Below are 24,779 nucleotides of genomic sequence, written 5' to 3'. Positions count from 1 at the left end.
CTAGGGGTTTGGCCGAGCCACACAACAGAAGGAATCTGGTCTCCTGGCTGACCCTGTGGAGCAAAGCTGTCCATCATCTGAGACTTCCCATTTACCTCTTATTTAAAACACTGTATTTTTGGGGTCTCTTTGGAACACGAGCTTAACCTGTATCTCAACTAATATAACTTGGTAAGGGGTTTTCCTCCCCCACAAAAATTAATATTGACCTACATCTGACACTCTGTGTAACAAGCAAATGGAGAGGAATGGTGAAAAGTTCTTGCTATGTTAGCCCATGTTGGTGGACATATCGGCAGTTATACCCTATTGTTCCAGCTGAGTCAGTCGGCAGCAATGGAATGACAACTTCACCGTGCGTGGGGAGTACCCAAGTTCTTTTTTTTTTTTTTTAAAGATTTTATTTATTTTTTTGTCAGAGAGTGAGCGAGCGAGAGCGAGCATAGGCAGAGTGGAAGGCAGAGTCAGAGGGAGAAGCAGGCTCCCTGCGGAGCAAGGAGCCCGATGTGGGACTCGATCCCAGGACGCTGGGACCATGACCTGAGCCGAAGGCAGCTGCTTAACCAACTGAGCCACCCAGGCATCCCGGGAGTACCCAAGTTCTAACCTTGACAAATGTCTATTTGATATGCGTTCATTTTTGGTTAAGTTTTAATTTTTTTTTTTTGCATTTCATGAAACTCTTAATTTTTATCAATCTGAACTAAATAGTTATTAAAGGGGGGGAAGTTTAAAAAATTAAGTAACGTGATTAAAAAAGAGGGGGATGGTAGCAGAAAAAAGGAGAGGGGGGGCGACTTACAGGGAATTACAATTTCATCAGCAGTACTTAATTTTTAAAAACCCCACTAGAGCAGAAATAGTTTACTTAAAAGTCCTTATCCAGTTTAAATTTCTCAGATTCTCCATATGTACTTTCCAAATACATCATTTGGTAGGCATGGTGGTATACATCTGCATGTAAAAATAAACCAACCATCAAATTAGGGTTTTTCCCTATCCAATTTGTTTCTGGTTCCCCACAAACAAAAGGACTTGGCTTATAGATTGACAAGGTTGTTCATGTTCCTAAATTAATTCTCTGGTTTATGAGGAAATGCAATCCTGAAGTCTATAGAAAGAAAAAAAGCAAATGTAAATAAGGAGCCATCACTTTATACTTTGTATCCCAAGATATGTCAGTTATTATCTTGAAATGTTGCTCCTTCCCTTCAATGAAGACTCACCATCCAGAAGCCTGAGGGTAGCTAGAGTGAATTCATTTTATTCCCCCTTCATTTTACTGTGTCAATATAGAAGGCTGGTTAAGAACATATGTTTAGGAGTCAAACATCCCTTAGTTTGTATCCTGACTCTACTGATTATTAGCTGTGTGATCATGGGCAAGTTACTAAACCTCTCTGAGAGTTGGTCATCACATCTGTAAAATAAGAATAACAATAAATTACCTCAAAGTAATGGAAAGAATAAGTCAGATGAGTAGGAAGTACTTACACAATGTCTCATCCAGTGTCTCCACCAAGTATTTTTCTATTTCCAAAATAATCATCTTATTATATATATTTTTTTGAGCACTTACTCTATGACAGCTTCCCCCCACCACCACAAAAAGATTATGTCTGACTCTCCCAGCGATGCTGTAAGGAGTGGGGGAGCTCTCTCATTTTACAGCTGGAGAAATTATGGCTCAGAGAGGTGAAGTGGCCTGCCTGAGGTCACACAGTAAATATATGACTGAGCAGAAGTTGAAACAGACCCAGTTAACATCAAAGCCTAAGCTCTTTCTACCAGACTGAGATGGGGCTCTCCGGGACACCCACTCCTATGGCATTGTGTGCCCCAGGGTGGGATAAAGAAAGAGAAAGCCAGGCAGCTTTGGAGGTCTCCAGACCTCCCTGTTTAGAATAAATCCCGCAATTGTGCTTGAAGTTGGACAAGCTTTTGAAACCGCAACTGGACATTCTTTTCCCATCAAGTTCCTTGAAATTTCCCTTTAAAGAGCATCTAGGAAAAGCCACTCTCATTAGCCAGGGTCTGGCTTTATTTTCCTCATAAACAGACCTTTCGTTAGACAAAAGAGCCTCTTTTATTTTCAATCAATTCTTGAACATTTCAGCTGATTTTCTTCTATTTGGCTTGAAATTGTGATCTGGGAATGGCTGGTCCTGCAAATTGTCCTCCTATATGGGAAGCCCCTTGAGGATCCTCAACTTGTTATTTTTAATCACTGTAATCTCCTTGTCAAAGGAGGCCATGGTCAGAAACAGAGCAGGCCTTTCAGAGCTTTCTAAAGCACAGTTATTGCCAAGGGAGGGGGGATAGGGGGAAGAGGGAGGGAGAGTAGAGAGAAGTGGTGGGAGAGAGAAGGAAGTCAATATAGTACTAACAACTTAGAAAAGCCTGAATAATAATCTCCATTGGATCCTGGCTGTTGAGAAGAAATCCCATGTCATCTCTCTCTCTCTCTCTCTCTATATATATATATACATTATATATATATATATATATATATATATATATATATATATTTTTTAAACACAGTGCCCATTTTAATCCAGTGTAGAATACCTAAAGCAGATCCTGGATGGGGGGCATGGAGAGCAGAAGCTATTCAGGGATGAACAGGAATTCTGGAGACAAAGATTTCAGGCAGGAAAACAAGCCATTGATTCCAAGGCTTGTGAGGGGCTCTAACTCAAGAAAAAGTAAAAAAGCAACCAGAACACCAGAGGAATGTTAACTCCCACGGCCCTGAGTCAATACCCTGAACAGAATGCATTCGATTTACTTTTAACATAATTATTCTAAGAAAGTATAAGCCAACAGAAAATGTCACAAACTAACTAGGCGAGCGCCCTTTTCCTCCTAACTTTGAGTGGCGGAATCAGGTTTGCTAATCTCAGGGTATTTGCTCAGAAGGCCCCAGCATGGTTCCTGCAACATCTTCCTTTCAAGATCCCTCAGGCACCAGAAGGGAGAAAAGGAGACTGCAGGCCAATAGCCCTAGTGAGGAGTCACAGTCCAAAAGGCTAATGTTTAGGCTGGAAAAACCTATTGGCGGAAGTCTGGTGCCCCCCACACCCAGTCCGGGTTCTCACCTCCAGGTCATGGAGATTCTGCCAATCATGAGACTACCAGGGGCCTCTACTCCCCAAGGTTAGGGTACCAGCCGCCCATGCTCAGCCCAACAGGGAGGATTTGTGTGGAAAGAAATGCCTGGTAGGACAGGGGCATGGGCCCCTCGACTTGCCTAAATCACCTAAAAATATCCTCTTGGGCTTATACTAAGAACAGTCTTGGGCTAATACGAAAAAATCACTCATTCATTCATTCCATTAATTCATGAGGACCCAGATAGCCACCATTCCTTTGTAGATTGGACTAAGCAGTGCTGAGAACACCTACTTTTAGTTACATACACACACACCCAAATCAGATCTGACTAGGCACATCCCTCTGTTATTAAACCAAAAAGGTTTAATCCAACTCAAGCAAACATGTCCTGGGCACCTCGGGCGACCCAACTCTGTCATCTCATTTACTCCTTACAACCACCAGAGCGGTTGGGTAAATAGCTAGTTCCACTGCTGGGAAATCAGTTCAGAGAAATTAAAGGACTTGCGCAAGGTCACACAGCTACTAAAGCCGAGTCCGTCTGACTCCAAAGCTGCCTCTTTCCCTGCCACGTGGAGCTTGGGCGGGTTCCCCAGGGAAACCAGGTCCTGGGTTTTTGGTGAGGCCTCAAGAGGCCAAGGGGAGTACTCCCGCCTCCCTCTGGTCCACGGAGAGGACTGGCTGTCTCCCAGCTCCTCGGAAAGGCTGAGGCCGCACCCGCAAGCCCCGCTATCCCGCGGGTTCCCTCCCCGGGTTGGGCCGGGGGCTCCTTCTGCGCGCAGTACCGAGGGTCCCGCTGGCCTGTGCGCGGGGGTCAGAGGGGCTCGCCAGGCGCTGATCGCTGCTGTGTGCGGGGGGCGCCCGGACGCCGCTCTGGGAAGCTCCAGGTGGACAAAGTCTGGGACACGATCCCGGGGACATGATCGGGGGAACCGGGAGGAGCGTTCAGAGAAGGGTAGCGGCTGCTTACGGTGGCCTGTGCGGCGGGTGCGCCCGCTGACAGTGGCCCAAACTTTCTCCAGGGCTCTCCACCGCTTCCTGCCGCAGAGCTCTGGGAACCCGGAAGGCGGGGATGCAAGGGCAGCGGCCTGGAGCCCACCAGCTGCCCCCAAGACCCGCTCTTACCCGCGAGGCGCCAGGGCGGCCTTACGAAGAGGCGAGGGGCGCGGGGGACAAGCAGCCCGTCACTCCCCGCCCGCGGGGCCCCACGCGAAACCGGGCAGCCTTCCTTCCCTGCCCCAGGTCCTGTCACCCAACAGGAGAACGGCGGCTGCTGCGCGGGTAAAAGATGTCTAGGGGAGATGCTGGGCTGCGGAGAGAGGTGGTGGGCGGTGAGGATGGAGTCAGGGGGCTTTAGGTCTGCGCGGTTCGAGCGGCTCTCCTGCCCAGGAGGCGCTCACCTGCCTGGACATCCCCTCCCCGCGCCCCTGAAAGCCCGCGCTTGGCGGAGGAGTGTAGGCGCGACATCCCCCCAGCAGCAGAACCTCGGGGTGGCTGGAGCCAGGATCCTCCGGCCTCCAGGGAGCAGGTCTCGGGAATTTGGGCTTTCCTTTCCGTCTTCACGGGGTTTCCCTTCCTATTCCGAACCCTCACAGCGCTCCTTGGAGGCCGATTCCATCGGGAGCCTGTCCTAGAAATCCAGACTCTTCTCCCTCGCCTGGAAAATAATTTGGAGTTCTTTCCGAGGGCCCTTCCCAAAGCTTCAGACTCTTCCTCCTCTCCTCCCCGTGCCCCGGGACCAGTCAAGGGAGAAGCTGAAGTCCCTTTTCCTGAAGTCGTCTGTTCAAGGAAGCTGGAGTGACCGTCCCGGGGGCTGGTCTCAGAGAAGCTGGTATCCTCCCCTTCAGGGATGGGAGAGAGGGAAGCCTGTCCCCCACCTGGTCTGGGACCCGACAGAGAGAAACCAAGGTTCCCTCCACTCCAGAGGCGGATCCGGAGGAAGACGGGTTTCCACTGCTCTCCCGGAGCGGGCTAGGGGGCGGGAGGGAGGGGGGAAGCCAGGTTGCCTCCCAGCCAGGCCGGCGTGGCGCCTAGCTCGGCTGCAGCCCACGCCCGGGGACCGCGCTTACAAACTGGGGCTGCACCGCCTGGCTGCGGCCCCCGCGACGGCCCCGGACGCTGGCTCCGGAGCCGCGCAGGGTTCGCGGCGACAGGGGCTGAGGGCAGCCAGGACAGAGGGCCCCTGCTGGGCTCCGCCGGCAGCGTGCGCCCGGGGACCGTGCGCCCTCCTCCGGCACCGCGCGGTCGGCGCCCTTCCGGGGGCCGGGGTCCGCGCCCCCGGCACCACGCCGGGCCACTTACCTCGGTAGCTGGTTCCCGGCTTATAGAAGTCGGGGTCGCCCTCCACGCGGAGGCTGAACTCGGTGTAGCCCTCGCGCCGCGTGCCCTGGGCGCGCAGGATGCGGCTGCAGTAGCCCTCCGACTTGGGCACTTTGTCCAGGGTCTCGTCGGAGAAGGCCAGCGCCGCGGCCAGGGGCAGCGCCAGGGCCAGCAGCGCTGGACTCCGACTTAGCCTCAGGAGTGCTGGGGCCAGCCTCATCCTCGCGGGCGCTCAACTTTGTGCGGCTGCCGCCGGCCCTCGCCACGCGACGCCTGCCCGAGGGTCCCCGTAGAAGCGAGACCCGGCGGAGCCCGGGCGAGGAGCGGGAGCTCGGAGCCGGCGCTGGCAACCGGGAGACCGTGCCGGTCTCGCCTTGGCGGCTGCGGAGCTGCGCCGCGCTGCGCTGAGCTGAGCTGAGCTCCCGAGCCGCGCGAGGAAGGGAGGGCGGCGGCGTAGGGGGAGGAGGGCGGGCTCATCTTGCCCAGATCCCCGAGCGCAGCGCTGTTTTGTTTCCGAGCGGGTGATTAGCGGCGCGGCGGTGTTTGTTTTGCGACGCCGAATTCCCAGGGTCTGGCGAGGAAATCATAAGGCACGGGGACGCGACGGGTTCTGTCCCACCACCAAGGAGGTTGAGGTCCCCACCCCAGCTACAGCTTTGCACCCTGCGCGGTCGAGTGCTCCAGGGAGGGAAAGACTGAAAACTAACTTTTGTTGCACACCTACTTTGCGCCTACCAGTATGCTGGGTGCTTGGCGAAGGGTATCTGCTCCACTCTCCACTCTCCCTGCGCACAGCAAACAGGACCGCACTTTCACTCGTTTTACAGATGAGCAGACTGAGGCCTGCCGCTATGAACAGTTAAGTGAGGGTCGGATGCCATGACTGTTGGACTCCGTTGCTCTTTTGGAGCAGGTCAGGCTGGAGGATGAGAAAGGAGCCGAATGACTCACCCAGCTGCGCCCAGTAGGCACAGCGCCTACGGCCTGAAATATTTTTGGAGACTCCTGAAAATATTTTCTTTAAAATCAGAAGAAGAAAAAACCATTTAGGTCTAATAAAATGTTATCCTATATAACGTTAATGTATTTCTACTTATACCTACACAGTCATAAAATAGAATGTTTACTATTGTTTTATGAAGGAAAGAGAACCCCCCCTCCCCAAGACCCCAAAGACAGAAGTGTCCAAGGCCCGGGTAAGTCCTCATGTAGCCCTAAAAAGGAGTTTCGAAAGGTTCAAAGAAAAGTCTGTGTTTTCTTGGCTTAGAGTTTGGTTCAGGTTCTCCGTCCCCAGGAACCGATGTTTAGAGAGGAACCGAGCCTGAGGCATCAATCCGAAAGCCAGACGGGAAAAGGCCCAGGTGAAGGAATCGCTCCCAGCGTTTCCCTGGAGACAAACCTGAAGCAAGCTTTAGTCCCGCCCCTCACCTACTGTGAGGCTTTGGCGATTTATTTGGTCTGGAGGGACCTGTGTAAGCCTCCAGGCTAATAACGCCCTTCCTCTAGGCGGTGCTACAGTTCCAGGAAATGACCCAGATAAAACACTAGGGCTAGCCTCCAGGGCTCCCCGCCTCCATCCCCATGGGTCGTTCTGGGCTGGTTCTGGGTACTACAGCAGGGAAGACCAGGCCCACTGGGGAGATGCCTTAAGGCCCGTGCCTCCCCTCAGTGTGCACAAGCAACCCTCTCCAGGTGGTTTCACGAGTTTTAGTGACCCCCTTTTCCTCCCCCTGGGTCATCAACACATCTTAAGGGCCTACATTTATAAAGCAATCTCCTCTGTTTTCCTGGTCAGGTTTTTCCTTTTGACGTCACTAACAAATAGCTCGGAAGAGCTGTCTGCATGGGAGATCTCCATTCATCCACACCGGCTCACTTAACTTTTCAGTCTGTGTCCTGGGACTCCCGCTGAGACTGTTAACTGGGCACCCTCTCGGAAGTCACCCGCAAGTGTCTCCTTACTTAAGCCAGTTCTGCTCTTTTCTCAGTCCTGACCTTCCTTGACCTTCAGCAGCTCCTGATCCAGCTGACCAGCCCTCCTTTATAGAGGTGACACTCGGATTCGTGTCTGTGTCCCGAGTGAATTTTCTCCTGTGTCACCGGCTGAGCTGATGCTAGATTCCGTAGTGCACAGTCCCAGTCATGCAGACGCTTCTGTTGAGTGCAGATTTGGCCCAATCTGTGCTGAGCAGCGGGCACCACAGGGAAAAAAAAAATCATTCATTCATTCATTCGTTCGTTCGTTAATTCATTTATGTTGAGGGCCCTCCATGTGCTCAGCACCAGGACGCAAGATAGACTTATTACTTGTCTTCATGGATCTTACAATTCAGTGAGAAAAGGAAACACTAAGTACATAGTTACCGAATCTTTTCAAGTTATACTTGTGATATATGCTACAAACTAAAATAAGTACTGTGTGAGATTTTATCTCAGAGGACAGCAGTGAGTTTACAGGGATGCATAAAATGTGGCTTCTGCCTTTACAGATCTTACTCCATGTCCAAGAACCCCAAAACATGCTCTTTTCATCTAAATCAACGTATTCAAATCTAACATGAATCTGGGCAAGGACGGAGTGGGCAGGCATGGAAGAGTTAATTTTTTATTAAACGTTGACAGGAAAACCATGTCAAGAAGGAGGTCCATTTCCCCTCCTGCCTCGTTTCCCAAATTAGGAACCTATAAATTCTCTTGTCTAGGTGCCACAGCTAGTAAGGGGAAAAGATGCAAGATTTAAAATAGGTCTCACCGAGCACCAGAATGGGGTCCTTCCCACTATGCAGCGCTGACCTCGTCATCTGGGCTATGACAGCAGGCTCTAAGTGGCCCAACTGCCACTCTCCAGGCTAGATTTCCCAACCCAGCTCTGCTGCCACGTCAGACCTCTGTTCTCTCCCCACACCTCCAATCCATCACTAAGTTTCACCTTCTAACTACCTCTTGAACCTGTCCATTTTCTCTCCCTCTCCTCCGCCACCACACCAGTCAGGTGTCACCATCTCTCAGCCTCCTAATTGGGCTGCCCATGTCCACTCTTGTTTCCTTTTCAATATGCCTTCTGCACAGAAGTCCAAATGATCCTTTTTTAAAATGCAGATTTGAATGTTAATCCCAAGGTTAAAATCCATTTCAGTGGCTTTCTGGGGCTCTCAGAAGAAAGAAAGAACCTTCAGCATGGCCTCCAATGCCCTCCGGAATCTTCTCGGTCCGTGCACCCCTTCTATCGCAGGCTCCAGTCACCAGGGCTCCCAGGTGCTCTGAGCGTGCGCCTGTGCTGTTCTCTCCTCCTGACGCCGCACGCTTGAGTCTCTCCTACCTGCCACCACCCCCAGCCAACTCCTGAGCCTCTCTCAGATCTCCGTGCAAAACTGCTTCTTCAGAGGAGTCCTTCCTGATTGCCTATTTATATGCTCCTCTTTATATGCTCTCCTGGAATCGGATATATTTTCTCTTAATATTCTCAAGATTTAAAATTCCATATTCATTTTTAGGTTTGATTTTTACATTGTGCACTTATTCCACATCTGTCTCCATCACTAGATTCTAAGCTCTGTAAGGGTAGGGATTGCCTCTGTGGTTCAACACCCTATTCTCCACGCACATCATGTTCTAGGAATAAAAAGTCTTTCACAGCCCAAGTTCTTCAAGTGACCTTCAATGCTCTCCATGATTTGGATATAGATCCCAGACTAAGCTCTCAGAGCGCCAGCTGGGTTCCCTGTGTCCCCCGCTTTCAGTCCTACCTTAACATCTTTGCCAGTAGCTTCCCGTCACCTAGAATACCTTCCCCTCCTACAACCCAGTTATATTCTCTCTTCCTTGGAATGAGATCCTGCATTCTCTCCTCTGGACTTCAGTAGAACCTAAAAGGAGAAGGTTTTGTATTTTGACTGTTGCGTTCTCGTGGATTGTCATGAACTGTTTCGTGTGTGTCTGAGTCTCATCTCTTAGCTATGAATCCACTTTACTTTCTATGTAATTTCCTGTTCAGATGTTTTGTTCTGCTGTAAAATACACTGGACTTCAAGAAATCTCTTTCCAGTTTTGTAGCCTAAGGCAGAGCTGATGTTAGTTGCTAGGGTGTTGCTAGGGAAAGTCATTTAGCCTGGGCAGATAATTAACTTTATCAGTGTGTGTGAGTAAGTCACAGAAAAGAAGAGCTGAGGGCCCTACTTATCCAAGACCCCCCCAAAAAAGGGAAAAAAAATTCCTTTGATTGGTAAGAGGTGAGATCAGCCTTTTTTTTTTTTTTCCTTTAAGAGAGAAGGGAAAAGGGAGTTTCTAGATAGTGTTTTTCAGAGTATGTCCACTGAAGCACCAGCAGTAGATGTTTGCCTCAAAAGCAGATTCCAAAATCCTACCCCAGACCTATGGAATCTGCACTTCGAACAAATTCAAGCCAGAGTTTAGGAAACCACTGCCTCAGACTTGAAATGCAGGGGTTCTAATCTGGCTTTCCCACATCTGGCTATGCAAAGTTGAGTGCTCTTGGCATCACAGGACCAGTTTAAACTATTTTCAATGTACAAAACTGAAAACAGTAACACCCATTTTTGCCTTCCTCCTGGGGTTTTAAGAAATACATGGGTAACTGTGGCTGTAATTTGTAAACCTCAAAATGACTTAATGCAAAAATTAGTATTGTTACTCTCATTAATTTAGAACAAGAATCAGGAAATACCTATGCTTCTTGAACTCCTAGAGTTATCCTCAGAGGCTTCCATGGAAAGGGGTTTCTAGAAAAAGAAAGCAGATAGATAATAACAGAAGCTGAATCACTGTGAAAAATCTATTTGTAACCTTTCATGCGGAAAAGCTGTCTACCGGTGAGCCAATATATTTCGGGACTAAGTTATGGAAGATGAATACAAGAAGGAAAATTTTTAGGGGTGTCTGGGGGGTTTAGTTGGTTAAGAGGCCAACTCTTGATTTGGCTCAGGTCTTGATCTCACAGTGGTGAGATCAAGTGAGTGTTGGGCTCTCAGCTCAGCAAGGAGTCTGCTTCTCTCCCTCCCCCTCTCTTTGCCCCCCACTCCACTTGTGCGCTGACTCTCTCTCATTCTCTCTCCTAAATAAATAAATAAATCTTTAAAAAAGAAGGAAAATTTTTTAAAATTATAAAAGAAAAATCAAATGGGGCACCTGGGCAACTCAGTCAATAGAGCATGTGATTCACAATCTCAGGGTTGTAAGTTTAAGCCCCATGTTGGGTACAGAACTTACTTTATTTTTTTTTTAAAGATTTTATTTATTTATTTGAAAGACGGAGATCACAAGTAAGCAGAGAGGCAGGCAGAGAGAGAGAGAGAGGGAAGCAGGCTTCCTGCGGAGCAGGGAGCCTGATGCGGGGCTCGATCCCAGGACCCTGAGATCATGACCCGAGCCAAAGGCAGCAGCCCAAACCACTGAGCCACCCAGGCGCCCCCAGAACTTACTTTAAAAAAAAAAAAAAGATCAATTAACTGAAGAGATATTTACCCAGCACCTGCTGTGTTCCCAGGCATCAGCCATATCCTATGGAACGACCCTACCTTTGGAATTCTGAAGCTGATTGGGTCCATATCACAATTCCAGCCAAATTGTGAGGTCTCTGTTCACCTGATCTCTCCAGTCCTTTGACCTCCACTCAGTTTTGCCCTTCCTTGAGCATTTCTCTACCTCTTTCCCACTGCTGCATCCAAAGAGGCATTCTAAATGTCCTTCAAAAGTCCCTCTAACTTTAAAGCATCCAGGCTACACTTCTTCATCCTCCCCCTTGTCCTACCTCCATCATCTATAGCCTCCGGGTCATTCTCCTGCAGCCACAGGAAACTCTGCCCCTGGCCAGCAGCTTCCTGCCCACCCTAACACTTGCTATCGTCTTGGGAGACTAACAAGTCTGAGTGCTACACCGCCACCTGTCTATCCTCTTTTAGTCCGACAAGCGTGGCTCCCTCCATGTCAGCAGCCATCAGTGACAGAAACCTCCCTTGGGAGATCTGGATTCCCAGCAGCCCTCCATCATTCCACTTGTAGCTTTCCCACGTCCTCACCCCCTTGACCCTCCCGTGTCACTGAGACCTACTATTGCTTACTCACTTCTGACTTTCCCAGCCCATCTTGTTGTCAACTCCTTTCCCACCCCATCTGGACGCCATGCTTAACCATTTCAACCACATCCTCACCAAGGCTCTTCATGACGTCATCTCTTTTACTTCTCTGGCTAACATCGCCAACTAACCCCCAACCCTAGATCAACTAAGCAGAACCATCGCGCTATCTCAGACTTCTGAGTTCTGCTGCATTAAGCCTGATAACCCCACCAATTGCCTTACTACAAACCCCTGAATTCTGTTCTTAAACGGTTTTTAAATTTCTTCCTAGCCAGTTTCCTCTCCCATTCTTCCCAATACCTTACGTCTCTCTTCTACTCCTTACCACCTGCTCAGGCCTGCTCAATCACCCTTGATATTCTCGCTTTTTGATAGGAAGGAGGGGATAACCCGGTCTCTTATTCTAACCCCCAAACAGAAGACAAAACTTCCTTCGATCTCTATCTGCTCTATCATCGGCACCAAATCGGCAAAACCCAAGTTCCTCTCTTGCCTCAAAGGCAGAAGGGTTTGATTCTTTGATTCTTCCAAGGCTGATTCCCCTACCTGTGGTCTTGTCCTCAATTCCCTCCTGCCTTCTGCACAATGCTAATCTGGCTGTGAACCTCTCTGCCTCTTGGACTTCAGTTTCCCTTCCTGTTCGTGTCTACAGCCTGCAGGCATGCGTGAGTGGGTGAGTCTCTCCCCATCCTGGGATAGGACTGGGAATGAGGAGGGGGCAGCACCAGGTGTCACTGGACATCTCACCCGTCTTCTCTCCCTCTCCAGCAGTTCTCTTACTGGGCTTCAGAGCCAGGATTGTTGAAGCAGATGCCCCCCCCCCCACCCCCTGCCTGCTCTACTGCCGCTCCCTCCGTTTTATTCATTTTCACATGTGATGCAGTTTGGGATCAGCTCATATCTCTTAATGACTGTTCCAACAGAGGTCACCTAAGACCTCCAACTTGCTGTAATCATCGTCTGAGTTCCGCTAGACACAAGTCATCAGGTAGACCCCTGTCATTGCACAGCTGAATGGGAACGCACCACTAAAAGAAGTTAAAGGGAATTGCACAGTGTGAATAGGTCCAAGGCAAAGACCTAAGGTGTAGACCTGGTCCCAACCTGGAGACCTCTCAGCCTCCCTGCTTTGGATTTATGGATAAGAGAGAGCATTGCGTCTGAATGCAATGCAGCATGCGAGGTGCAGCTGTGGGTAGCACCCAAGAACAAGCCCTTGCAAATCCAGCCATGGGACCCAGACTCAGCTCACACTCCCCCTGGGGCTTTCTTGCTCTGAATCCAGCCACTGCCACCAGGCAAAGCCACCTCCTTGAAGTTTCAGAACATCCTAGCTTAGACCACATGACCACAGCACACTACTGCCACCTGGTGATACAGAACAGAACATGCAGCGATATTAAATAAAGAACACTGGAGCTCATAAGGTCACCTCCAAGGGCTTATTTTAGATTGTTTGTTTTTTATAATAGAGTCATTGGGTTTTCCACTGTGTTTAGAATAATGGGTCTGCATGAAGTAGATGTTTGGCGAATTTTTGGTGAAATCTAATCCTTTCATTCAACAAACATTTATTGATCAACCAGGAGGAAGGTAGTATAAACATAGAACATAATTCCTGCCTTCAAGAAGCTGCGGAGACAGACAAAGCAGATATTTGTAAAACAAAGAATCGTATATACTATTAGTGAGCCCCCAGAGAAGGGAGTGACTAATTCTGATTGGGGTGAGGGTCCAGGAAAATGCGACATTTGAAAAGGCACTCGACGCCCTCTTGCAAGACAAATGAAAAGTTACTGATTGCACAAGAGACGAGGTGTTCTAGGCAAAGGGAATGGCTAGTGCAAAGCAGAGGTGTGTGAAAAGGCAGGATGTGTCCTTGGGGTAATAGAGCGACCTTTTCAGTGGCACTGTGTGACAGTGGGTTGTCAGTGAGCGTGTGGGGCATGGACATGTAGAAGCTCAGAGGCTTCAACAGCGGTCCGTAGGAGGGCCACAGGCTGAGGCTGGAGAAAGGATGACATGAAGGGTTCTTTAGGGTGAAGAGGACAGAGTGCATGGTGATGTGTAGGAGGAGAGAAGGGAGCTGGAGAGCTCTGTGGGTTCTTCCCTGATCCACGGAGCGGGGAGGGGGGCGGTGTCATGGTGGTAGAATGACCTGAGATAATGGATTCAAGAAGAGAAGCCACAGCGTGTGTGGGAATGGGGAATAGTAGATTATATGTATGCACCTGTGGTTATGTCCCATCTTTAGGGGTCTTTCAAAGGTCTGTCTTTGACAGTGGACTGTCCAAGGTTATAGGTCTCCAGCTCCAAAGCTGGGTGGGACTTGGGGACAGAGACCCGGAAGCTGGTATGATCTTGTGCCCCAACCCTCCCTTTAAGATACGCTCAAAGCTTAGGTGTCCTCTGTTACTTCCTCTCTGCTTTGTGCTCTGATTTCCAAATAAAGAGACCAATTTGATAAATGTGCCATTGCTAGAATGCTAATGGAAAAAAGAATAATCCTCTGTGTCCCCTACCCGGCTCACCAGGTGACATACATGGCGGTCACAGCTGGGTTCAAGTGTGAGCCCAAGAGGTAGGATGTTAGACGGCGTCACCTGCAAGGTGTGTATCTGTGGCCTTGGCGAACTGCCAGAGCTTGTTGGCTGTTAGCTCCTCTGCTCACACCCAGGGCTGGAAGGAAGCACTGAGAGAGGAAAATGGACCCACATCCTTTCAGCCTGATGCCATGAAGAAACAGAGGGAGGGAAGGAGACACATAAAAAGAGGAGGAGGTCAAGGGAGAATATAGAAATGGCCAGAATGTGTATTTAGTACGAAAAAGCATACATAGGAGAAACGAAGAAAGGGCAGAGGAAAAGATGCTTCTCTCTTCCTATGACCATAATGAAGTGTCTATGTGCTGCAAACAAACAAAAGCCTTCTTTGCTTTCCAATTAACTGTGGCCCAAGTTTTGCACCTCTCCCAATCCGGAACATACCATTGCTGAGGTGTCAAGTTTATGGATTGGATTGAGGCTTAACTAAGCTGCCTCCCACTGTTACCTCAAATACATACCAAAAGGGCAAGGACCTGGGGGGAAAAAAGTCCCCAGAACACTGTTCAGCCCCAAACTCATTTCTCTTGGAAAATTGAAACCAAATTTACGGGACTGAGGGTTAAGAGAGAGAGAGAGAGTAAGAATAAAGCACATTTTATTCATTCGTTAAATAGTGATGACCTTGACAATGCTGGGCCCTTTATTGTGTCTCGGAAGGATGGCAGGGCCTGCCTCCTGCCTACAAGTGCTTGCTATAATCAGAGTGCATGGCCCCAGGCAGGCCTACTTCTCATACAGGGACTCATCTAATCCTCACGACAACCTATTTTTATAACCCCCATTTTGCAGATGAGCAGAGTGAGGCATGAGGAAGTTAGCAGACTGGCTTGCCCAAGATCACCGTCTATTTGAGAGCCCATGCAGATCTGTAAGAGACATTTCAGTGGCAGCTAAAGACCAAGACAAATGGTCTCTGTGTTTCCTGCGAAGTCCCTAGAGAGAAAAATCCCCATAGGTTGGTGTGGTCCAAAGAATTTCTCGAGAGCAGTGGAGCCTGCTAGAGGGGTAGGATTTGGAGAGTTGAGGGGGGAGAGGCACCCTCAGTAGCACGGACTACAGGGGCAAGTGGCAGAGGGGTGAGGGGCCTCTTGGTCTGGAGCAGAAGGCCCGTGGCAGGGAATCACGAGGGAAGCTGTCAGGACAGAGATGGTTGTGATGAGCCTGCGGCACTGGGAGTTCCTCTTGCGAAGATTTAAATGTGAAATGAGCTTTAGTTCTCGGCCCAGTGCACTTTAATGCTGTGATACAGAAGCCAGAATTCAGAGAGCATTCATTCATCAGGCTCCATTAACTCATTAAACTTACATTTCACTTTTGTCTCTGTTCCTTTGCTCTCCTTAACACATCCTGGCATCTCTGATGCTGACCTTTTAGAAAGATTCTTATGCTGATAGTCAGTCCCCTTTCTTATCCTTGAAAAATAAAGCTTAAATGGCACCCCTATGAAGTCTTCACCAATGCCCTGGGCAGAGCTGTCACTCGGGTGTGCACCGGGCTCCTTGTGCAAGACCCCTGTAGTACTTACCACCCAGGATCACCATCCATGTAGACCCCTTGGTATCTCTCGGAAGACCCCAGGGTTCTTACATCGTGGAACTGTTTCCTTGGTATCCCTAATGCCTTGCACAGTGCCTGGCATATAGTAGATGTTTAGTTAAGTGTCTGCTGAATGAATGAAGAATTAGATGGAGGAATGAATGAGTCACCATCATTCTATTGGAAGGAATCTAGATTATCTGGCTCCTTAATCTCTTCTATAAACTATAAAACCAAAGTAGTTCCCTAGAACTTTAGCGTAGCCTATTTATTTATCGCCCTCATAACACTCATCACAACCTGAAATTATTTGACTTGCTTGTTCCCTCTCTGGGGACAGGGCAAACCCCATATGAGTGCAGGTGCCACACCTGTCTTACTCACTATTGCACCTACATCTCCTTGCACAGTGCAAGGCATGTAGCAAATGTTCCCCAGATAGTGATTGAATAAAAGAAAGAATAGCACATCTCCAGCTAACTATTCAGATTCCTTTTGGATTTCTCGAGTGAAGGGAGGCGGGTAGTATAAACATAAAGCATAATTCCTGCCTTCCAGAAGCTGCAAAAACAGACAAAGCAGATATTTGTAAAAGAAAGAATCATATATAGTAACTACTAATGAGAGCACAGAGAAGGGCGTGACTAAAGGGGGTGTCTTTCCTTTAGGTCCTCTAATTATAAGGCAAACATTCTTCCTATTGAAATAAAAACTACCTTGCTAGGATCCTTACAGAATAGGCCTAACTCTCTGCCAAGAAGTAGACTGTGCTTTTTAAAAAATAGGTCCCCAGGTTCTTTGAGACTCCTTCCTTCTAAAGGTAGAGCTTAATCTTCCTCCCCATGAGTGTGAGCTGGATTCAGGGACTTACTTCTAATAACTAAAATAGTACAGAAGTAACGGTAACTGGTTTCAGAGACAAAATCATGAAAGGCACTCTGACTTCTTCACTGTTGTCTTAGAGAGCTCACTCTGGGGGATGTTATCTGCTGTGTCATGAGGACATTCATGCTACCCTACAGAGAGACCCACAGAACAGGAACTGAACCCTCTTGCCCTCTGTATGCGGTTTTGGAAATGGGTCCTCCAGCCCTAGTTAAGCCTTTGGAGGACTGAAGCCCGTATGGACATTTTGCCTGCAACCTTGTGAGGGACCGCAAGCTAGAGCCACACAGATAAGCTACTTCTGAATTTCTGACCTACAGCAATGATAAAATAATAAATATTATTTTAAACAACTAAGTTGTGATGTAATTTGTTACACAGCAACAGATGACTCATACATAATTCCTCAAGTGTTTGCTGAAAATTACCACGTGGTAATATTTTCTTCTCTTTTCCAGGTTAGGCATGGTTTCTGGTTCCCTCACCATCCTCTTCTCTTTCCCTAGGACATGGTGTATTTTGTCACTGACCCTGAGAAGGTTGGTACCAAGAACTGAATGTAGAATTTAAGGTATGGCTGTGTTATCTCAGAAGAGAGAGGCTATTATCTTCCCCATCTAAATGTGGTCACATCATGCCATCAATTGACATTGACTTTTGGCTTCATTTTACTGTGAAATTTTCAAACATATGTAAAAGTTGAAGAAATTGTATGATTCCCACCCATATATCCACTACCTAGATTCCATAACAATCATGCTTTATCACAAATCCATCTCTTCATCCTTCTATCATTTCTTTTGTCCCTGTTAGCTGCAGTTGTTAGTTGTTAGTTGTTAGCTGTTAGTTGAAGACATCCACATTGACCCTGCAGCCAACCCAAACCTCCAAATCCTTTACTTACCTGCTACCTCCTCTTACCTATTTGTTCTCCATCCCCTGCGTGGTCTTGAAATACAGGACTTGTTTACATCTACTAGCATAAAAAGCAGAAGGGCATAAGGGAATAGAATAGGTTTTGAAGGTGGATAGACCTGGGAAGGAATCTCGTTCTTTTATGTCCAATTATGTGATATCAAGCAAATAACTCAAACTCTTGAAGTCTTGGGTTTTTTGCATCTATAAAATGAGGAGGATAGAAAGACCTACACTTCAGGATTATTTAGAGGACAAGAGATTACACATGAAAAGCATTTAACATCATGTCTGGCATGTAGGAGGTGTTCAGTGAATGATGGCTAATATTATTTGGTCCACCATTCCTGCCCATCTAGTTAATTTTGGATTCTGAATCTGTCATTCCAGATTTACATCACCTTCAAGTCTATAAGTTCTGCTAGATATTCATGCTAGAAATTGACATAAACGTGACTGGGACAAGTCCTGAATCTCTGCCAGTTATGTATATCATTATTGTTCTAAAGTCTGATATTAATTAAAATAATACAATTTGGCACTAATAGTTATTGCTTATAAATACAGTTGACATTGACTATGTAGCAGCAGTGCTCTGAGTCTTTTAACTAGTTATAAATCTTTTAACCAGTTATAAAACCTTACTCTATTGTCACATCATCTATATTTCTCCATCTTATCTCTAAGAACAGTACAAGTGACTTCGTTAAGTGCCTTGCTCATGATGAATGCACTGACTATATGTACCGTATTTCCTTCACTACCAGCCTAGGATCATTTTCACTGAAGAAAAGTCAGTTAATTCTTTTGGCAGTTCCTTTGCAAACTCACGGCATTTCCCAATGATCAAGTCTTTCTCGCTTTCCTTCCTTCCTTCTTTTTTCTTTCTTTTCCTTCCTTCCTTCCTCTCCCTTTCTCTCTCTCTCTCTCTCTCTCTCTCTCTTTCTTTCTTTCTCCTTAATATACTTATTAAACCTGTTTCTCAGAAAATCTGTTGTTGGAAAGCCTGCTAGATGTATAATCAGCACCAACAATCACCTTTTTTACTAACAAGTTCCTGGTCTTGTTGGAAAGGGGAACAATATGCCCAAGTAAAAACAACTATATCCTCCAATTGTTTCAAATACTGTGGACCATCTGCCACGTTCTGACCAATAGGATATAGGTGGAAGTTGTTGGATAGAGCCCTGGGGGAAAGCTCCTTAAGGAGTAGGTGGGGAGTGAGGAGCAGAATCAACTTGCTCTTGTCCTTCCCCTTTCCTCTGTCCAGCACACAGAAACTTGTGCTGATCATGGAGAAGCCATCTTGATACCTTGGGATGACAATGAAGGAAAGGCCAAGAGAATCTCAAAAACTGAATCCTGATATCCTTGAGCCGCTAAACCAATGCCTGCCTTAGGGCTATTAACAGAATGAGAAAACCAAGTCTCTAAATTGGTTAAGTTACTCTTTAGGGATTTCAATTATGAACAGACACATGTGATTCCAAAGGGATACACCTGTCCTAGAATCCTGACCAGGATCAACATCACCTCCACTGTAGTCTGAAGACTCCATCTTCTTCTGTGTTACAGAATAAAGATGATGTTTCACTGTTTTCTGATTTCCACCACAGATCCACCATCTACATGCCCATGATTTTGTTGACAACTTACCTTCTTGATGAGGTGGGTAATTTGTTTAGTTCAGGAGATTTGGCCTCATTTTGAGTGGCTCATTTTTCTTTTTTCTTTTTTGGTTTCCTGTTTTGGTTAACATATTTTAGTTTTTTTTCTTTTTTGTTTTATTAACATATAGTGTATTATTTGCCCCAGGGGTACAGGTCTGTGAATCATCAGGATTACACATTTCACAGCACTCACCATAGCACATACCCTCCCCAGTGTCCATCACCCAGTCACCCTATCCCTTCCTCCCACCCCCCAACAACCCTCACTTCAGTTTGTTTCATGAGATTAAGAGTCTCTTATGGTTTGTCTTCCTCCCTATCACATCTTGTTTCATTTTTTCCTTCCCCACCCTCCATAACCCCCCATGCCTCTCAAATTTCTCACATCAGAGAGATCATATGATAATTGTCTTTCACAAATTGACTTATTTCTCTTAGCATAATACCCTCTAGTTCCATCCACGTCGTTGCAAATGGCAAGATTTATTTTTTTTGATGGCTGCATAGTATTCCATTGTGTATATATACCACATCTAATTTATCCATTCATCTGTTGATGGACGTCTGGGTTCTTTCCATAGTTGGCTATTGTGGACATTGCTGCTATAAACATTCGGGTGCACATGCCCCTTCAGATCACTACATTTGTAACTTTAGGGTAAATACCCAGTAGTGCAATTGCTGGGTCAAGGGGTAACTCTATTTTCAACTTTTTTTTGGTAAAGATTTTATTTATTTATTGGACAGAGAGATCACAAGTAGGCAGAGCAGCAGGCAGAGAGAGAGGAGGAAGCAGGTTCCCTGCTGAGCAGAGAGCCGGATGCGGGGCTCGATCCCAGCACCCTGGGATCATGACCTGAGCCGAAGGCAGAGGCTTAACCCTCTGAGCCACCCAGGCGCCCCTATTTTCAACTTTTTGAGGAACCCCCACACCGTTTTCCAGAGTGGCTGCACCAGCTTGCACTTCCACCAACAGTGTAAGACGGTTCCCCTTTCTCCACATCCGTGCCAGCATCTGTTGTTTCCTGACTTGTTAATTCTGACTGGCGTGAGGTAGCATTTCACTGTGGTTTTGATTTGTATATCCCTGATCCCAAGTGATATTTAGCACTTTTTCATGAGTGGCTCATTTTTCTAATAATTTTTCTTGGACTTCAGGTCTCTCATGCCAGTATCAGTTTCACTCTCTTCAGTGCAACAGGCACTCTCATTGATGGAAGATGGAAGCTGAGTAGAAGAAATGCTCTGTTTCCCTCTATCATCCTCTACTTCTACAGCCCCTCCCTCAGCCACAAATGCTGGGTCCTGCACTTATTATTCTTCCAGACAGAAGAAAAAAGTCTATTTTTTTTTTATCTTGACATTTCTTGCATGTCTCTGCTCAGTTGGTTTCCAGCCTTCCTTGCACAATTCCCAATATATGTATGTATCTAAGATATGAAAAATCTAATGAATTCAGTCAACCATAGAAATACAACAAGGAATGCTCAGTTGCTCAGAGAGTGCAGGCGTGGCTTGGGGCTTTGTTTCTGCTGCATGGACAGTGCGGGCTGACTGCCCTACTTGACTGTATTTGTGTAGCAAGCCTCACCATTCAAAAATGCCGGGAGTCTTAGCAGAACACACTTGGGAAACAACTGACAAAAGAAGGAAGTGCCTGAATTAATTATTTTGGGGGCCAGCCATATCTCTGCCAGGCTAAATCCACGTTCCTTCTCTGCTCTTGCCTTCTTTTTTTTTTTTATTAAAATATTTTATTTATTTATTTGACAGACAGAGATCACAGTAGGCAGAGAGGCAGGCAGAGAGAGAGAGAGAGAGAGAGAGGAGGAAGAAGGCTCCCTGCTGAGCAGAGAGCCCAACGTGGGGCTCGATCCCAGGACCCTGAGATCATGACCTGAGCTGAAGGCAGAGGCTTTAACCCACTGAGCCACCCAGGCGCCCCTCTGCTCTTGCCTTCTAACTGGATTTTTTAGGAACAGAAGATGATTCCATCAAACCCAATCAGAAATATGCTGAATGATCTAGTCTCTATTTTAAAGATCCTCATAACCTCTAATTTCAGAAAGTACATGTATTAAGCAGGGCCCTTTTTGTTGTGTGAAACAGAGGAGGGATTGGCAAACTTTTAGATAATAAATATTTTAGGTTTTTATAAGTCATTTGCTCTCGGTAGCAACTACTCAACTCTTGTCATTATAATGTAAAAGCAGCCATAGACAATACATTAGCAAATGAGTGTGGCTGTGTTCCAATAAAACTTTATCGATGGACACTGAAATGTAAATTTTATGTAATTTTATGGTTCATGAAATATTATTCTTCTTTTGATTTTCTTAACCCCTTAGAAATGCAAAAACCATTCTTAACTTCTAAGACAGGCTAAATTTTGTCTACAGGTCATAGTTTGTTGATCCCTCGAATAGAGCTACCCTTAGGTCTGGTTCAAACGAAGGATTCTTTTTTATAAAGGTATAGTAAGAACTTATGGAAACTGGAAAAGGAAAATAGAAAGCTCTCTGGACCTCAGTCTACTATGGAGTAGACATGGTCTTCTTTGTGGCTTCTCTGTATCATTCAGCATTTCAGCGCACTCTGTAGGTCCATCCAGCTACTCCTTCCCACTTGGAACCTACAAAGATAAATCAATAGACAATTCAATATGATGGGACAAATGCAATGGAATTTGTATGCACAAGATGCTATGGGGAACAATAAGAAGTTAGTAGCTCAAAAATAAGGGCCACATTGGAGAAGGACATTGGTAGTCAGGTGTTTGAGGAAAGCAGAAGAGGTTTGGAACAATCAGTATGGAGAATGAGATAGGAATCAAACAGAAGAAACAAAGAAATCTCTTAGGTATTATTGAAGACCCAAGAGATGCTTAGAGTTTCAGCATTTGGTAGGTGTATTAGTTTGGTTGTCTGTGACAAGTAATAGAAAATCTTTTCAAAGTTGTCTAGGCACTAAATTCACTAGAATACAGGCATCATAAATGCAGGAATCTTCCCATCATGTTCACTGATCAGCTCCATTTTCTACGAAAGTAGCTTGTGCATGGTAGGCATCTAGGAAATATGTATTGAGTGAAGACATGAAATGATCTCATATAAGAATAAGTGAGTGCTAGGCTTGGTCAACTCTGACTCAGTATATTAAGGATTCAGGTTCAGTCTATCTTTTGGCAAGTAGGCTCTGACTTCAGGCTAGTTTTTCATGGTTATAAGATGGCTGCATAGTTCTGATCCTTATGACCAGACCCCAAAATGTCCAGTGGAAAGAAAAGCAGTTGTCTACTCCATGTTCTCTTTTAAAGAGTGAGAAGACCTTTTGCAAAGGCATCAGCAAACTTCCCTTCAGTTATGTTGGCCAGAAATACATCACACACCAATGTCTAAATTAATCAATGGTGGGGATAGTAGGGCCACTATGATCAGCTTACACTGCTGATTCTCCACTGGGGTGATTTGTCACCCCCAGCCCACCCAGCAGGCAGTGTCTTGAGACCTATTTGATTGTCATGATTGGGGAAGGGAATACTGAAAAACCATCTTAAGATGCACAGGACAGCCTCTACCAGAAGAAAGAAGTATCTCATTCAAAATATCAGTAGTGCTGAGGTTGAGAAACCCTGACTCAGACCAAGCCAAATCTTTCCCTGGAGCTGGGGCAGGGGCTACTTTCCTTGAAGCACATGCCCAGGGAGAAGCATGAATATCTGTATGAAATCAGCTAAAACACGGGAGGAAAGGAAAAGGAAGTAGCAGTGGGGGAGAAATAGATGCTGGGGAGGCAATCAACAGAATGGACACCAGAAGGGTTGATTGGGTTTTCCAATTTAGCAGAGGACCGAAGGAGCCTTTGGAAAGACTCTTTTTTTTTTTTTTTTTTTTTTTTTTTAAGAAATGAAGATTTCCTGTCTTCTGTAAACACAATAAAGAGTTCCTGCCTTTTTGACCAAAATAAAAATTATAACCTGCTGCCCATTCCACCACTCCAATAAATACATAGGTGGAACTGATGTTCTTAGATGGCCTGCAATGAGTGTCAGTGCCAGGAGGTAGCCAAGATGTGCAGAACCCAAGCCAAGTACTTAACACATACCATCCCATGTCATCCTCTCACTACACAGCAAAGCATGCATTATTATCTGTGTTTTACAGCTGAGGAAGCTCAGGGCCAAAGTGATCCCCTGTGAGTCAGGGAGCTAGGATTCTCTGCCACATTCTGCATCTGAAACCCCTTCTCTTAGTTGAGGGTAAAGTAGAAGGTGCAGCATTTCTGGGAGCATAGCTGGAGAGGATACCATGTGCTGACTCATGGTGTCTGGATGGCTCAGAGGCTACAGCATCTTCGAAGGGCAAACAGGCTGGGTCAGATCTGCTCTGGAGAAAGGGCCTCCAGACAGAGAGATGCTTCTTTTTTATGGCTTACAAGGCCCAGGAGCATCTCCCCATCTAAAACTCTGTGAATTCAATGATTTCTTCAGAGACCTCCTCCCCCTCCCTCTTCAGCACATTCTCTGCTTTTATACCACTCAGCTCTCTGAGTTTGATGGGAAAAAAGTCAGAGGAGTGATAGAAAAGAGAGCCAGAAGTTTTCTTTAAGTATTCTTGTAAGACCGCATTGGGTCACTGGAGAGTCTTCACCTATTGGCTGTAGAAAATCTTCCCTGAGAAGCCCCCTCATACGCTTGACATTAGGATTCAGCCTGGGTCTCCTGGCATGCATGCTGGGGCGGGAAGGGGCCCAGTCCCAGCTGTCCAAACAGAGGAGAATTGAATGCCTTTGTCTTGTATGAGACCACCGAGCTCCATGGTGATTTTCAACTCTCACCCAGGGCTCTCTCCCTCCCTCTTTCTTTCCTCTAACTTCTGTTTGTCCGGGTTGGGGAAGAAAGGGCTTATGGTAGATAGGCTGCTGGTTTGGGGGCTGGGTCTCCAACAGAACAAGAAAGGGAAAAAGCCCTAGCTATTATGCCTACTGGGTCCCACCCCAGAGCGTGGTTCCACCTTCTGGTACGTGCTATGGTGCTGTAAGAGTTCCAGGCACGTTATTAGAACACAGATTGAATTCCGTGGAAAACCAGGGGCTTTCACACAACTCTTTTGGTCTGAGTTGTCTCACCTATAATAAATCGCACTTCACAGGGCCAGTGTGGGAAATCAGATGGAATATAGGCTCCTGGTTCGAAATGTACAGTTAAGTTGGTTCATCGGTTCATTCATTTGCATTGAGCTATCCTAACTGGAGCCCAGTTTCATGGGACTTACTGGGATAGTTGCCCTGCGTGCCCTTATATTGGTGATCTTTCATTGCATAACAAACCACCACACAATACAGCAATTGACATCAACCACCATTTCGATTACTCATGATTCTGTGGGTCAGCAGATTGGTTAACGACAGCGAGTGCAGCTGAAGTCATCTGGTGGCAACAGTCTGTAGCTGGATGATCTGAAAAGGCTTCTCGCACGCACTCATGCTCTCTGTTGGCTGTGCAGGGTGTCTCCAGGCTAGCCTGGACTCTTCCCCTGGTAGATGGCTTCCCAAAGCAGCAAGACATAGGGCACGGACCCATGTGCAAGCTCAAGCCTCAGTTTCCCTCACATTTGTTAATGTCCCATCAGTGTAAGCAG

General features: G+C 46.7%; 1 protein-coding gene and 1 pseudogene across 2 annotated transcripts in view; both read right to left on the bottom strand.

Moving 5' to 3' along the window:
• SPON1 (spondin 1) overlaps positions 1 to 5,877 on the bottom strand; it is a 256,476-nt gene extending 250,599 nt beyond the window's left edge. The window contains exon 1 of the mRNA XM_082683143.1: positions 5,416 to 5,877. Within this exon, the coding sequence (XP_082539269.1) occupies positions 5,416 to 5,653 (238 nt within the window). The 5' untranslated portion in view covers positions 5,654 to 5,877. The remainder of the gene's footprint in view (positions 1 to 5,415) is intronic.
• The window catches only part of LOC309840766 (small integral membrane protein 14 pseudogene), a 433,613-nt pseudogene that overhangs the window by 148,718 nt on the left and 260,116 nt on the right, over positions 1 to 24,779 (bottom strand). The window lies entirely within an intron of this gene.

The sequence above is a fragment of the Mustela nivalis genome (assembly GCF_964662115.1).
Source record: "Mustela nivalis genome assembly, chromosome: 9".
In the NCBI taxonomy this organism is placed as follows: Eukaryota; Metazoa; Chordata; class Mammalia; order Carnivora; family Mustelidae; genus Mustela; species Mustela nivalis.
The sequence above is the reverse complement of the archived record's forward strand: the minus strand, read 5'-3'. Positions and strand labels throughout refer to the sequence as shown.